Raw genomic sequence first — 16798 nt, 5'->3', positions numbered from 1 at the left:
CACAGAACATAACATAAAACATTCAGCACAGGAACAGGTTCTTCAGCCCACTATGTTTATGTGACCATGCCATCCTAAATTAATCCAGTCTGCTTGCACATAGCCTGTATCCCTCTATTTCCTGCCTGTTAATGTGATTGTCCAAATGCCTCTTAAATACTGCTATCATATCTGCTTCTACTATATCCCCCAGCAGTGCATTACAGGCACCTTGCACCCTCTGTATTATAAACTTGCACATCTTCTTTAAACTTTCCCCCTCCCACCATAAACTAATGCCCCCCAGTACTTGACATTTCTATCTTGCAAAAAAGACTCTGATTATCCAACCTATCCATGCCTCTCATAAGTTAATATACAGTCGGTTCTGCAATAATGCAGTAGTTCCATTCTTGTGCAATCTCATGTTATGAAAAAGTCGCACAATAGTAGCACCATTTAAACTAATGAAACCAGAATCATGTTATAACCAACACATGCTTTAAAAGTTTGCACTTTAGAAACATTGTCCCCAATTCATCAATCGCATTACAGTGAATGCGTGTTAACGAAATGCACATTATTGCCCCTCAGCCTTCGATGCTCTCGTGAAAACAATCCAAATTTATCCAAACTGTAATACAGGCATGATCCTTGCAAGTATCTTCTGAACCCTCTCCAAATCCTCCACATCGTTCCTGTAGGGTGGTGACCTAACTGAACACAATGCTCCAAATATGGCCCAACTAAAGTCTTAAACAGCTGCAACATGACTTACCAACTTTTGTAATCCATGCCCCTGATAACTTAATTGATTTTCATTGTTCTAATGGGTCATCAACTCCATTCCTATTAGGTATGTTGGCTTAAAATTTGCCCTCAGATCCTTCAATTTTCATTTTGCATTGTCTTCTATTATCTCTAAGTTCTTCATTTGGAAATATATGTTCAATTTAAATGATATAAGTGCCGCTTGTGATAGCCCTTTGTTTTACTTTTTAAGCATTTGTTTAAAACAGTCTTGGGTCTGTACCCCTTTTACCAAATTGTTAATTTTTCTATTTTCTAGCAAAGACTCTCTCCTTGTTCTGTCATTTACCCTAAGCCAGTTCAGTGAAAAAAGATCTAACATTCTGAAGCAGTCTTCATAATCAAAATGGTCCCGAACATAAGTGAAAAGTATAGGCTTCTATCAGCACTGATTAACATTGACTGAAGATTATGTGTTGTCAGCAGCAACAAGTTTCAACTTGGTACATTCCCTGCATTGCCTTTGCTACTTAAGTGGTGGTAACTAAATCAGTGTATCTCTGAATTAATGTCGTTCTTTGACCATATTTGTCAGCACACTGACTCATGAGACTGAACCTTCACAAGCGCTTCGATAAAGTGTTTTCTAGGTGTGGCTTCCACCCCACTCCCTGCCCTACCCTGAAATCACCTCAATGCTTCATTGTAAGTCAGGAATTTGTTTAATTTTAAGTTTGTAATGACTGTCGAAGTGTTATTTCTTGTCTCTCAAAAGGTAGTTTTATTTTAGTTTTTTTGGTGTTGTAAAGGAAAATAGTTGTGCTCACAAAGGAGTTTAATATTGGAGTTGGTACTGTTATTGTTGAAAAATTTGTGTAAATACTAAGCGCTCTCAGATCAGTGTGATATGCATTGTAGAAGGTGAATTTGATCTTCCCTGGTAAGTACATTATGTCAAGGCATTACCCTCTATATTGCAACAGTGGCTGCAATCAAAGAACCTCATTAACTGTAAAAAGCTTTGGGATATCATGAGGTGCTATACAAATGCATGGTTAGATTGTTTCAATTACGATTAACAACTTCATTCCAATCATGCTTATGTCATGAGATTTTTTTTTGATAAGTGAATACTATATTGATGTAATTATTGATAAACTATAAAAGAGACTTTACTGTTGGCTCAGAATTAATCCACCAGGGGATGTACATGTCTTGTCACTGAGCGATTTAATGTCATTTCAGCTGGTGAAAGTAAACCTGAGATAGGAAAAGTGAGAGGCTAGACTGTGAATGCAGTTTTCCTTTGAGACACCATAAGAGATTTTAACTCAGATCTTCCAGTCTTCAGATTGTTAAAGACCTAATAAAACCTGGCACATGTGGTTAGATACCCCTCAGCAATCTCAAAGCACTGACTATGACCTAATTTCCAAGGAAATTGAATTATGTGATGAGAAATAACCAGTCCCAGGAGTCCTCTGAAAAACTCTCTCATTGAGTTAGAGTCACAGACTTCAGAGGGTTCTGAAGAAGAACCTTAAGAGTTATCTTTTCTAACTTCCATCTAGCTATAAAATCAACCCACACCCAAATCTGACATCCAATAACACACCTTGACTCAACAGCCCCACACATGACCTTCCCCAACAGCTGATGCACCGTCACTCTTGACATTTGACACCCCCAGCACCCAATACTTAATCCATGCCCATGTCTGACCCTTCCTGACCCAATCCCTGACCACCAAACTCTTTCCTACTTACCTGCCATCTGCACATCCTCTCCCACTCTAAACCTATACTCACTCAACTGCCATTTTAGCCCCTCACCTATTTACCAACCACTCTAGTGCCTCACCCACCTATCAATCTCCCCCTTCAACCACAAACCTGCTGCCATATCCTCTTACCCACTTCTTGTCTTATTCCCTCGCCCACTTTCCTGGCATGCTACCCACTCACCCACCCATCACACCATATCCCCTTACCAGTTGGCTTCCTATGTCCTTAACCACCCTCTGCTCCCCAATTCCCTAACTCACCCGCTTGGCCACCTACATCCTCACTCAAGAACTTTGCATACCTATCTTCTCTATATAACTTATCAAAGTATCTTGCATCTTTAAACCACAGAATATATAAATTACTGCTATAAAAATTGGCTTGATTTGGTCTCCACACTGATCCTGCACTGCAATGGAAGGCTCCTAGATTAGATAGGCTTCATGCTTCGAGAGAAGCATGAGTTGAGAAACACAGAACTCCTGGGCAGTTTTAGTGAAAGTTAGTGGAGGGACAATCCAATTGTAATTGCTACGTTAGAACATAAGAAAGAGGAGTGGCCTTGCTATTCAACCTCTCCAGTGCATCCCGCCATTCAATAAGATGGTGACTAATTTATCACAAGATGAAATTCCTTTTCTCTGCCAGCTCTTCATTGCTCTCAACTCTCCAATATTTCAAAAGTCTACTTAACTCCTCTTTAAATACTTCCAGTTACCTAATCACCACAATGGTTCGTATTCTAGACATTCTTGAAGAAGAAATTCCTTTGCATCTCAGTTTTAAAGGTGTGTTCTCCCATTCTGTAAGTATATCCCCTAATTTGGAAACATCTTCTCAGCACCTATTGTGTCAGGCCCCCTCAGAATCTTATATGTTTCAATAATATCACCTTGCATTCTTCTAAACTCTGATGAATAAAGAGCTAGTTTGTTTAGTTATTCTTGACAAAAGCAAGTCCTTCATCCCAGGAATCAGCCTGGTGAATCTCTTTTGAACTGACTCCAATATATCATTATTTAAAATTTGGCAATACAATACTCCAGGTGCAGCCTCACCAAAACCCTGTAGAGTAATAACAAAACATTCCTATTTTTTGGTTCTAACTTCATAGAATTAACAGCCAAAATGCAACCTGCCTTCTTAATTACTTGCGGCACCAGTATGCCACCTTTTTGGGTTTCATGCACAAGACCCCCTGTGCTTCACATCTTGAAGTCACTCTCCATTTAAATAATCGTTTGTCTTTTGACTCTTCCTATAAAGTATTTGGTCTCACTCCTTCCTACATTAATGCGAAAATCTGAAACGTTTCCAACCTGAAGAAGACCCAGACTCTGTTTATTATGTGCTAACCGATCCTCAATTCATGCTAATATAATAGCCCAATACCAAGAGATCTTATCTTGTGCATCAATTTTCAGTCTTTTCAAATGCCTTCTGAAAATTCCAATACATGACATATATCAGTAACTCTTCATCAACTCTACTTGTTATATCCTCAACGATCTCGGGCAAATTTGCCAAATACTATTTCCCTTTCACAAAACCGTACTGTCTTTGCTTGATTGCATTAAGCTCTTCTAAATGCTCTGCTATTGCTCCTTTAATCATGGACTGTAACATTTTCCCAATAACAGATGCTATGTTAACTGGCTTATAGTTTCCTGCTTGCTTTCTTTCTGCCCCCCTCCTTGAACAGTAGCATCACATTAGCAGTTTCCAATCTGCTGGAAATCAGATGAGTTCTGTAATGTTTTGATCAATGTGTCCATTATCTCTGCAGCCATTTCTTTTAAAACCCTTGGATGTAGGGCATCAGGATCCAGTCACTTGTCTGCCTTTGGTCCCATTAGTTTCTCAAATACTTTGCCTCTCCTTCCATTAGTATCTTACCTGTCTGTTATCTTTAATATATTTACAATGTCCTCTATGATGAACACTGATGCAAGATATTAGTTTAAATTAATTGTTATTTCCATGTTCCAGATTATTAATTCCCTGGTAGCATCGCTCAGTGGCACCATACTTACTTTGTCTACTCTCTTTTTATATACCCATAGAAACTGTTGCTTTTTAAAATATTTCTTGCCAATTTACTTTCACAATAATGTTTTCCCTCTATATTAGTATTTTAATCATCTCTACGGTTACCTAAAATATCCCAATCATCTACTCACCATTACTTTTCATTACTTTGCATGCCTTAGCTTTTGCTTGGATACTCTCCTGACTTCCCTTTTAAACCATAGCTGGCTCATTCTTCTGATCAAGTCTAGAATAAAATTTTGCTGAGGGTGATGAAATGTCTATTTAACTGTCAGCTCTTCTCATCCATTAACTTTCCACTTATTTTCCCAGTCCGCTTTAGAAACTCTTCCTTCATACCTCTGTAACTGCCTTTATTTAAGTTGACGAATCTGGTTTGATACCCAGGTTGCCCTCTTTCAAACTAACTTTGAACTTCTATTATGCTGGGATCAGTACTCACCTTACCTACAAGGATCCTTAAGTACAAGGCCTCTTATTAATCCTACCTCATTTTTCCATGGGTTGGGGGAGTCCAGAACTAGAGGGCATAGGTTTAGGGTAAGAGGGGAAAGATATAAAAGGGACCTAAGGGGCCACCTTTTCACACAAAGGATGGTGTGTGCATAGAATGAACTGCCAGAGGAAATGGTGGAGGCTGGTACAGTTATACTATGGCATCTGGATGGGTATATGAATAGGAAAGGTTGAGAGGAATATGGGCCAAGTACCAGCAAATGGGACTAGATTAATTTAGGATATTTGGTTGGCATGGACAAGTTGGACCATAGGATCTGTTTCCATGCTGTACATCTCTATGACTCTACAACTAAAATGGGCTGTTCTCAAGTAAGTTATGCAATATACTACTCTGAGATGCAATCTCTGATGTACTGTACAAATTCATCTTCCACATTAACTTTGCACATCCAATTTGTCCAGTCAGTGTGAAAATTAAAATCACCCATGGTAATTGTAGTGCATTTATTACACATCTCTACCCACCAGGTGCTAGGCACCTGAGTTTGATTCCACTCTCAGGCAACTTGATTGAGTTTTTTGAAGAAGTAACAAAGAAGATTGATGAGGGCAGAGCAGTAGATGTGATCTATATGGTCTTCAGTAAGGCATTCGACAAGGTTCCCCATGGGAGACTGATTATCAAGGTTAGATCTCATGGAATACAAGGAGAACAAAACTGGCTCAAAAGTAGAAGACAGAGGGTGGTGGTGGAGGGTTGTTTTTCAGACTGGAGGCCTGTGACCAGTGGAGTGCCACAAGGATCAGTGCTGGGCCCTCTATTATTTGTAATTTATATAAATGATTTGGATGTGAGCATAAGGGGTACAGTTAGTAAATTTGCAGATGATACCAAAATTGGAGGTGTAGTGGACAGCGAAGAAGGCTACCTCAGATTACAACAGGATCTTGACCAGATGGGCCAATGGGCTGAGAAATGGCAGATGGAGTTTAATTCAGATAAATGCGAGGTGCTGCATTTTGAGGAAGCAAATCTTAGCAGGACTTTTACACTTAATGGTAAAGTCCTAGGGAGTGTTGTTGAACAAAGAGACCTTGGAGTGTAGGTTCATAGCTGGTTAAAAGTGGAGTTGCAGGTAGATAGGATAGTGAAGAAGGCGTTTGGTATGCTTTCCTTTATTGGTCAGAGTATTGAGTACAGGAGTTGGGAGGTCATGTTGTGGCTGTACAGGACATTGGTTAGGCCACTGTTGGAATATTGCATGCAATTCTGGTCTCCTTCCTATTGGAAACATGTTGTGAAACTTGAAAGGGTTCAGAAAAGATTTACAAGGATGTTGCCAGGGTTGGAGGATTTGAGCTATAGGGAGAGGCTGAACAGGCTGGGGCTGTTTTCCCTGGAGCGTCGGAGGCTGAGGGGTGACCTTATGGAGGTTTACAAAATTATGAGGGGCATGGATAGGATAAATAGACAAAGTCTTTTCCCCGGGCTCGGGGAGTCCAGAACTAGAGGGCATAGGTTTAGGGTGAGAGGGAAGATATAAAAGAGACCTAAGGGGAAACGTTTTCACACAGAGGGTGGTACGTATATGGAATGAGCTGCCAGAGGATGTGGTGGAGGCTGGTACAATTGCAACATTTAAGAGGCATTTGGTTGGGTATATGAATAGGAAGGGTTTGGAGGGGTATGGGCCGGGTGCTGGCAGGTGGGACTAGATTGATTTGGGATATCTGGTCGGCATGGACAGGTTGGACCGAAGGGTCTGTTTCCATCTGTACATCTCTATGACTCTATGACTCTATAACTGTCTGTACAGAGTTTGCACATTCTCCTTGTGCCTGTGGGTTTGCTCCAGTTTCCTCCCACAGTCTAAATATGTGCAGGCTAGTAGATTGGCCATGCTAAAATTGTTCTGTAGTGTACATGCTTCACGAACCAGCCATGGGAAATGCAGGGTCATGGGGATAGGGTACTATGTCTGGGTGGGCTACTCTTCAGATGGTCAGTTCAAAGTCAAAGGGCTGAAAGACTTGCACTGTTAGAGTTCTATCATTATTTCCCAATTTATACTTTGCCTTAAACTGCATTTCATTTCTGAGGCAAATCTATAATTTACACTTATATTTTGCACTGCTTGCATCAATCCACTAGCAGAATGGACTTTTATATTATATCAATTGTATTGTCTGAAAACATTCAGTGTGAGGTTTTGTGGTACAGTGGGTAGTGTCCCAAACTCAAGATGAGAAGCTCTAGGTTCAAATCCCACTCGAAAACTTATTGATCACAGAAGGTGCATTTGTAATATGACCAAACAGATTGATCATTCAATATCCATATCTTTTCAATATGCCTAATGGCAGTAAGAGGAGTAGGTAAGTATCTGGATAATCACTTTGCAGGAGGTAATGGCAACAAATGCAGTTCTTTGTCCATTATGGACCAATCCAATGGCTGTTAATGACCTAATCCTCAGAAACAAGGGGAGGAGAAAAGATTGATTGACAATACCAAGTAGAAAACGTACCTAGCAGAGAGAATTAAAACTTTCTGCCAAATCCTGCTTTGAATTTTGCATTATAAGCACATTTTCACTGTAAATTTGTCACTAGACTGCACTATACTGTAACATTGTCACCATTATATAACCTTGGCCAAAAACAATTTATGAAATGTCTACCTGGGTAGAAGGTAGGGCTTGAACTTATAGTCTCTTCGGTAAGGTAAATGTTTTAGCAGTTTTTAAAATTACAGAAATTGCAAAACAGAAGCAAGGCATATGTGCCCATAGCATCCATGGCAACACTGGCTCTTCAAGGGCAGCTCTGTCCTTTAATCCTTTCCTTTCTTGAATAAGAAAGTGACATCCATTGTAATTCTAATGACCACATTCTAGAACATGAGATGATCAAAGACTACTCATGTGGGACTGTAGCACTGATATATAATATGCCATTCTGAAGGGTTGAAGTGTTTTCAATGTAGTAAAAACAATGACTGCAGATGCTGGAAAGCAAATACTGGATTAGTGGTGCTGGAAGAGCACAGCAGTTCAGGCAGCATCCAACGAGCAGCGAAATTGACGTTTCGGGCAAAAGCCCTTCATCAGGAATAAAGGCAGTGAGCCTGAAGCATGGAGAGATAAGCTAGAGGAGGGTGGGGGTGGGGAGAGAGTAGCATAGAGTACAATGGGTGAGAGGGGGAGGAGATGAAGGTGATAAGTCAAGGAGGAGAGGGTGGAGTCGATAGGTGGAAAAGGAGATAGGCAGGTTCGACAAGTCCGGACAAGTCAAGGAGAGTGTGCTGAGCTGGAAGTTTGAAACTAGGATGAGATGGGGGAAGGGGAAATGAGGAAGCTGTTGAAGTCCACATTGATGCCCTGGGGTTGAAGTGTTCCGATGTGGAAGATGAGGCGTTCTTCCTCCAGGCGTCTGGTGGTGAGGGAGCGGCGGTGAAGGAGGCCCAGAACCTCCATGTCCTCGGCAGAGTGGGAGGGGGAGTTGAAATGTTGGGCCACGGGACGGTGTGGTTGATTGGTGCGGGTGTCTCGGAGATGTTCCCTAAAGTGCTCTGCTAAGAGGCGCCCAGTCTCCCCAATGTAGAGGAGACCACATTGGGAGCAACGGATACAATACATGATATTAGTGGATGTGCAGGTAAAACTTTGATGGATGTGGAAGACTCCTTTAGGGCCTTGGGTAGAGGTGAGGGAGGAGGTGTGGGCACAGGTTTTACAGTTCCTGCGGTGGCAGGGGAAAGTGCCAGAATGGGAGGGTGGGTCGTAGGGGGGTGTGGACCTGACCAGGTAGTCGCGGAGGGAACGGTCTTTGCGGAAGGCGGAAAGGGGTGGGGAGGGAAATATATCCCTGGTGGTGGGGTCTTTTTGGAGGTGGTGGAAATGTCGGCGGATGATTTGGTTTATGCGAAGGTTTGTAGGGTGGAAGGTGAGCACCAGGGGCGTTCTGTCCTTGTTACGGTTGGAGGGGTGGGGTTTGAGGGCGGAGGTGCGGGATGTGGACGAGATGCGTTGGAGGGCATCTTTAACCATGTGGGAAGAGAAATTGCGGTCTCTAAAGAAGGAGGCCATCTGGTGTGTTCTATTGTGGAACTAGTCCTCCTGGGAGCAGATACGGCGGAGGCAGAGAAATTGGGAATACGGGATGGCATTTTTGCAAGAGATAGGGTGGGAAGAGGTGTAATCCAGGTAGCTGTGGGAGTCGGTGGGGTTGTAAAAAATGTCAGTGTCAAGTCGCTCGTCACTAATGGAGATCGAGAGGTCCAGGAAGGGGAGCGAGGTGTCAGAGATGGTCCAGGTAAATTTAAGGTCAGGGTGGAATGTGTTGGTGAAGTTGATGAATTGCTCAACCTCCTCGCGGGAGCACAAGGTGGCACCAATGCAGTCATCAATGTAGCGGAGGAAGAGGTGGGGAGTGGTGCCGGTGTAATTACGGAAGATCAACTGTTCAACATAGCCAACAAAGAGACAGGCATAGCTGGGGCCCATACGTGTGCCCATGGCTACGCCATTGTTTTCAATGTAGTTGGGCTCCTGGTTTCAGCAACTTTGGCTAGCATGGTAGCTCAGTTAGCACTGCTGTCTCACAGCACCAAGGACCCAGGTTCAATGCTACTCTTAGGTGATTGTCTGTGTGGAATTTGGGTGCTCTCCTTGTGTCTGCGTAGGTTTCCTCTAGTTGCTCCGGTTTCCTCCCACAGTCCAGGGTTAGGTGGATTGGCCATGCTAAATTACCCATAGTGTGCAGGCTAGATGGATGAGCTATGGGAAATATGGGGTTACAGAGTTAGGGTACGGTCGGGGTTCTGGGTGGGTTGCTTTTTGAAGTATCATTATGGACTCTGTGGGCCAAATTGCCTGTTTCCGCACTGTAGGGGTTCTATAAACTTTAAGTTAGAACTGCAAATGAGTGTAGCCCCGACTGACTGGGTGTGTTTTATTCTTCCTTATTGATTAAAGAAATGTCTAGTCTGCAAAAGGTGAAGAACGAAATAAACAAGAAGAAAAATTGATGACCGCTGTGATACCCTGAGGGTTAGTTTGAATCACTATATTCTCACTACAAGTAGCTAAAATATTTCTTAGATAGAACAGGTTAGGCAACTTTGATGCTTGGCCTTCCTAGTTAACAAGAAAAGGCATGCTGCAGCCAATTACACACGAGCTGATAGTATAAAGTTTGAGCAGCCCTGATACATTATAGTGATTGGAAGTACACTGAAGAGGAAAGATCACTTCACTGTAAGAAACGTGCCTGTACTGTGAGTCCAGTTAAAGCTTTCTATTCTGGGAGGTGTGTGGGAGCTAGGCAGTACAAAAGGAAGAAAGATTTGTTTTAAATGAGTTAGGAAAGTGAATAGATTTTTGAATTAAGATATATTAGAAGTTGTTACTTTTATATCACTTCACTGTAAGAAACGTGGTGCATGGTGAGTCCAGTTAAAGCTTTCTATTCTGGGAGGTGCGTGGTAGGATGGCAGTATGAAAGGAAGAAAGATTTGTTTTAACTAATTCAGGTAAGTGAATAGATTTTTTGAATTAAGATATGTTAGAAGTTTTTTTTCAAGGTGCATTGCGTGAGAAAAGAGAGCAAAAAAGAGACTTAAAGAAAATGTGATATTAGAATTTATAGAAATTCCCCTGCCTATTGTATCACAAGACATATAACAGCATACCTCACAATATTGGCAGAAATGGGCCTTTATATTGGAACTTGACGGCTAAGTTGTTTTCTAAATTATTTCAGATTTTGCTGGCTATTGATAATTTTTGTCTTCTTTCATTTAGCATTAACTCCCACTGTTGCTGTTGCTTCATTCTCTATTCTTCTGCAAATTTGTTTTAGCAACTTTAACAACAACAACTCACCTTAAATTTAGTTACTGTTTTCCAATTCTGACACACGTTTGTTTTTACAACCTGGATAACGAAAGCCTTTCTCCAATATTGTACTTTATTCACAAAATTTGCACTCATATGTTAGAAAAGATTTTAACTTGATAATTACAGAATGTATAATTAACTTCAACCAGTCTCTATACAGCATCTCCATTATTAGGTGCCTCAAGGCAATTGTTATAGTATGATAACGGATGTAAAACTTGTATATATTGGTGACCTTCTTGGCATTTGGAGTTCAAAGTAGAGGCAGATGGATACTAGCTACTTCTGAGAAGGCTTTTCTATTAAAAAAAAGGTCACAGCAATCTTCCAGAATAGTGATTTAAATTCCAAAAATTTTCATGAAGCAGGAGATTGTGGATGCCTGTGTTGCTAATGGAAAGCTCTTTATACTTTTGTGTTTATGATAGGTAAAGTAAACATGTAAAACCATTAGCTGAAAATTGTGTTGCTGGAAAAGTGCAGCAGGTCAGGCAGCATCCAAGAAGCAGGAGAATTGACATTTCGGGCATAAGCCCTTCTTCAGGAACGTCGATTCTCCTGCTCCTTGGATGCTGCCTGACCTGCTGCACTTTTCCAGCAACACATTTTTCAGCTCTGATCTCCAGCATCTGCAGTCCTCACTTTCTCCATGTAAAACCATTAGCTTTGTTTTTGGTTCAGATGGGCAAACTTATTTCTAATTCAGTTTAGAAGCTACTAGTGTTGAGTAGATAAAAGGGTATGGCATTAGACAGACATTGGGGCATGGTTTCTGATGGGTGAGAGGTTAGGGTGACAGGTGGCTGAAGGGTTAGGGTACCAAATGCTACGTAAATCAAAGAGTGCTTAAAGTAGGTCATGGATTTCCCAATTAACCTACCAAAGTTTCTTGTGATTTCAACCTGATTGGCCAAATGAAATAAATTTTACTTTTCTTCAGTCCATCAACTTACTTAAAGCTTCTGAGCTCTGTCTTCATATTAGTAATTCCTTCTGCATCATCTCTCTTTGAGGAAAGAGTTGCTTCATTAAATATCATCCAATTATCTAGGAAACCTCCATATTAAGGGATGCTTGAAAGCACCCTACTATTTTCTGTCTGACTTACCTCAATTTTCAGGCTCCTTGCCATTCGGGTCTTATATGTTTTCCACTTTGAACTTCACCAATTCTTTTAGCACCGTGATGCTTCTTTAGGAACGTTACATTATCTACATTGACATTTCCTCTTTTATCTATTCATTCAGAACTAACCTCACTTTTATATAAAAACTGAAGGTACTGTTTAATACCTTTGCAATCCTTTGTCTCCTGTAAGAATTAAAAACAAAAGTCCTTTCCTTTTACTGTCTTACCTGTAAATGTTAATACATAAAATTGTTTAACAATCGTTTGGCTATTAAAGTACTGAAATGCTCAAACTGAGAAATGGAAATAACTGTTGGTCTAGCCAATGATGCTAAAAAGAATGATCAATATGTCCAGGGAAAACCATTTTAGATGGATGTAGTCAAACAGGATTGCAGAATGTCAAAGAGACCCACAGCCACACTCAATTCCCTGCACATTGCCATCTTTTTAGGTGTCATGTGACTGATACGGTGCATTTTGTCAGATACCATTTGCAATGGTCATTAACAAAGAACCACCACACCAAACAAATTACTCACAATCTTACTGAGCTAACCCCTGCACTTTGTGGCAAATGAACAGGGGGAGAATGGACTTTTGCCAAATATGTGATTTTCTGAAATGCAGTAGGTGAATAGCATAATAACATAGGAAAGGGAGGAGGCTTTTTAGCTCCTTGAGCCTGCTTTCGTCATTCAGTGAGATCATGGATGATGTCCCACCTAATTACGTATTCCTATTTTTGCCCCATGCCTCTTAATATCTTTGGTTAGGAACAAGGGTTTGAAATAGGATATTCAGCCTGCCCCGCTATTCATTGCAATCACGGCTCATTGAACACTTTGATACCTTTTACTGAAGCCACCTTGATAATCCTATACACTATTGGTAATCATAAATCTATCAACCCACTTTAAACATTCAAAAACTGAGCGTCCACAGACCCCGGTGGGAGAAAATTCCACATTTTCACAACCCTCTGAGTAAAACAAATTCTCCTTATCTCCGACCTGTGTGGCATCCCCCTTGTGTTGAAGTTGTGCTGTCTGGTTCTAGGCTCCCTGTGGTTACCAGAAATCGGTCAATCATCATTTTAAATTTAACAATTGACCAGGCATCAAGTGACATTTTCAGAATGGAGTTCCGAATGTCTACCAATCTTTGAGTGTAGAAGCATTTCCTAATTTATTCCTGAAATACTTTTTGGGCTCTAATTTTCAGATTATGGCCCCAATCCTAGACTCCTAAACTATCATAAATCATTCAACTTCTACTATACTATCTGTTGCCCTCAATGTTATGAAAACTTTGATCAAGTCACCCTTTCAACTTCTAAATTCCTGGAATACCAGATTAGTCTGTGTATTCTTCCTTGGCATTTTTCACCTTGAATGCCAGGTATCATGGTAAGTCTACTGCTGAAAAACTGCATTGAAAGCCATCGATTATTTTTATTCAGACCCTCATACAAGGCCAATTCAGAGGCTTATTCATTTAAAATGCATCTTAAGAATAAAATTGTAATGAACCACTTGGTGCAAAACCTTGCTAGTCAATGGTGTCTTTCCAGAAATAGACCGACATTATTACAATTCTGCTCAATGACCTATGCTCCACCTATCAAACCTCCACACGAAATCAGTGTGTATAAAATTTATTCATACTGTCTATCAATGCCCGATAGTGTAACACTTCACCAGCTGATACCTATTTTAACTTTCCCTTTTCAACTAAAATAGGAGCAAGAATAAGTGGCCTCCTTAGACTCACTCTGCTATAACTCTCTCATCTATATAGGAACTCTACAGTGACAAAGAACATGTTTAAGCAAAGATTGCATATTCAGTATAGGTATTCTTCATCAACTGGATATAATGGCTTATAACGTACTTTCAAAATAATGACAATTAAAACTGATGAGACTATTAGTTTAATTATCATTAAAATATATCATACAAATATATATATCAACAAATGCCTCAGTCACTTCAGATGATAACCATTACAGCTAAATACGGAAATCCAAAAATTTCCATTCAAGCTGTGACTCTTCACAATTCCTCATCAAAAACTGAATATCACTGTCTTCCCCATCGTTATATGGTGCAAGGAGGCTGTATTTGAAGGTTAGATCCAAATTAAACCTATCCATGAAAATCTGGTACATTTCAGTCAAAGTGAAATTGCCATTGCCATACCACACTATAGGACTGCTCTCCCAATAGTGAGAAAAGTGGTGGGTGAGTTTAACCTGATGGTCACCATGCCTCAGGTGCAACATGGGACCTTTGAGGTAACCTCAGCTAGTGCAGGAACTGAACACATGCTGTTGGCATCGTTCTGCATTACAATCCAGCCATCATCCAACTGAACTAACTGAGCCCTGCTCTTAAAGTGCCCTTTTCACAAAATATTCCTTGTCAACCTGTTTTCCACTGCAAATTAACTGTCATAAGAACTGAGTTTCTTCTGTTTTAATTCTTAAAGCATTCATAAACATCACTTTCTGTATCTAATTAGACATGCTAATAACCAACATACTCTTCACTTTGCATTTGTTAATCTCCTAATTCTCCAATCAGATTACTGTCATTTGAGATCATAACAAGTATTGAAATTGCTTTACTAAAATTGTTGGAACTTAAATCTTACAAGTTCCCTGGCAGACATCATCCTAAAATCTTCAAAGTACTCACTGCTGAGATAGGAGATGCTTTGGATCAAGAAAGCTGTTGTTAAGGTCTGATATAAGAGGCTAGTGGACAAAACTAAAGCACGCACGATTGGAGGAATATACTCACACAGGCTGAGAATTAGTTAAGGAGAGAGGGGAAAGGTTTAAAAGGGACCTGCAGAACAACATTTTCACACAGAGGATGGTCCGCATATGGAACGAGCTGCCAGAGGAAGTGTTAGAGGTGGGTACAATTACAGCATTTCTGAAACATTTAGGCAGGTACATGGATAAGAAAGCTTTAAAGGGATATGAGCCAAATGCAAGCAAACAGGACCAACTCAGTTAAGGCAAGCTGGTTAGTGTGGATTAGGTAGTCCAAAGGGGCTGTTTCCAAGCTGTGTGACTCGATGGCTCTATGAAAGATGGGAAACAGAGAGTGAGAATAAGTGAGCCTTCATCCACATGACAGGTTGCGAGTCGTGTTGAAACATTACATGCCCCATCAATTCATGACATATATAAATGACTTGGAATACAGAACCAAATGCAAGATTTGCTGATGACACAACCTATTTGGGGTTGTGAATTATGAGGACGATGCAAGGAGGCTTCAGGTTGATTTAGTCCAGTTTACATAATATGATTGGAACGTGGTTCCATCCCCCTGGCAGTGCCTGAACTGGTGACTGCTGCAGGTAGTGCAGGTAACACAGCCCAAAAAGAATCATAGCTGACAGGAAGGTAGATCTCTGGGTTTTATGGTGAGGAAGAATCCAGATAGTGGGAGGGGGCTGGAGGCTCAGAGTCTGTCACTTACATTGAAGGAAGGTAGTGTACAGTTTTGGTCTTCCTAACAATGAAAGAATGTAAGTGGATTCAAAGCAGTTCAGAGGCAGTTCAATGATTGCTACCTGGGATGGAGAGAAGGTTAGACAGGCTGAGCCTGGATCCATTGGAGTTTAGAAGGCTGAGGGGTGAACTTCTTAAAAGAAAAATCCAGTCCTGAGTTGGCTTGACTGAGTGAATTTGAAAACATGTTTTCCCTTGTAATAAAGACTAGAAAGCAAGGATATAGTTGTAGAATAAGGAGTCTCCTGATGAAGACTTGAGATGAGAAGGCTTTTTTTTCTTGGAGGTTTCTGAGTCTTTGGAAGTCTCGCCCCCAGACAGGGGAATGGGGGTGGGCAAAGATAGATGGATTCTTTAGTAACACGGGATTTAAAAATTATCAGGAATTAACAGGCAAGTGGATTTGACCACAATCCGATCAGTCATGACCTTATTAAATGGTAGATCTTATTAAATGGTAGAGCAGGCAGGAAAGGCTAAATGGCCTGCCCTTACTCCTAAGTTGTGTATTTATATGGGTCTGAATGGTGTCTACAAAACAGTGTTCACTTCCCAGCTCTGCCTGAGGTGGATTTGGAACCTGCCTCTTTGCCCTACCCAACGTGGAGTTTATGGTGCAAAGGGTCAGACCTGCCCTTGAGCAGAGAACTGAAGAAAAAGATACTTGTACTGAATGTTGCAATGATTGCAAGACTTGCTGAGGTAAGACTAAAGAATGCACACACAAACACACACTCTGTCTCTCTCTCTCACTCACTTACACACACATACCCATTCACACACAAACACACTCTCACCCACACACACTCTCTTTCCCGCACACACACACACTCTCTCTCACATACACACTCACTCACACAGACACACATGCACAAATTATTTCATTCAAGATTGTTTTCTGCCAAAAAAGTAAAACTGTACCTCAGCTTAAAACATAGATTCGAAGCGGGACCTTACTACACCTGAAATGCATTGTCTACCTGGATATCACCTTTTGAACATTGATAAAACCTTTTATTATCTAGGGACAAAGACTTGAAAAGAATCTGGATTTTGCATTTTAATCAGCAGTCTACTTCCTAACTGATTGAAGGATGCAACAAGGGCAGCTAGTTTTCAAGTTGTTAACTTCTTGCTTATAAATATTATGTCTTATACCTCCCCATCATACCACACCTGAGGAAGGAGCAGAGGTCTGAAAGCTTGCAATTTCAAATGAA

At 40.8% G+C, this 16798-nt stretch overlaps 1 protein-coding gene across 4 annotated transcripts in view; it reads left to right on the top strand.

Moving 5' to 3' along the window:
- The first annotated feature begins 1409 nt into the window (after positions 1-1409).
- The window catches only part of LOC140463182 (protein-glutamine gamma-glutamyltransferase 2-like), a 45036-nt gene continuing 29647 nt past the window's right edge, over positions 1410-16798 (top strand). The window contains exon 1 of one of the 4 annotated variants that reach the window (XM_072556965.1): positions 1410-1434. In XM_072556965.1, coding sequence (XP_072413066.1) covers positions 1425-1434 — 10 coding nt within the window. In that variant the 5' untranslated portion in view covers positions 1410-1424. Of the gene's footprint in view, positions 1435-10189; positions 10300-16148; positions 16281-16798 lie in introns of those variants that run through there. The other 3 variants (XM_072556966.1, XM_072556967.1, XM_072556968.1) reach the window with 3 other exon arrangements.

The sequence above is a fragment of the Chiloscyllium punctatum genome, chromosome 37 (assembly GCF_047496795.1).
Source record: "Chiloscyllium punctatum isolate Juve2018m chromosome 37, sChiPun1.3, whole genome shotgun sequence".
NCBI classification, from domain to species: Eukaryota; Metazoa; Chordata; class Chondrichthyes; order Orectolobiformes; family Hemiscylliidae; genus Chiloscyllium; species Chiloscyllium punctatum.
Note: the sequence above shows the minus strand (reverse complement) of the source record. Positions and strands in the feature narration are given on the sequence as shown.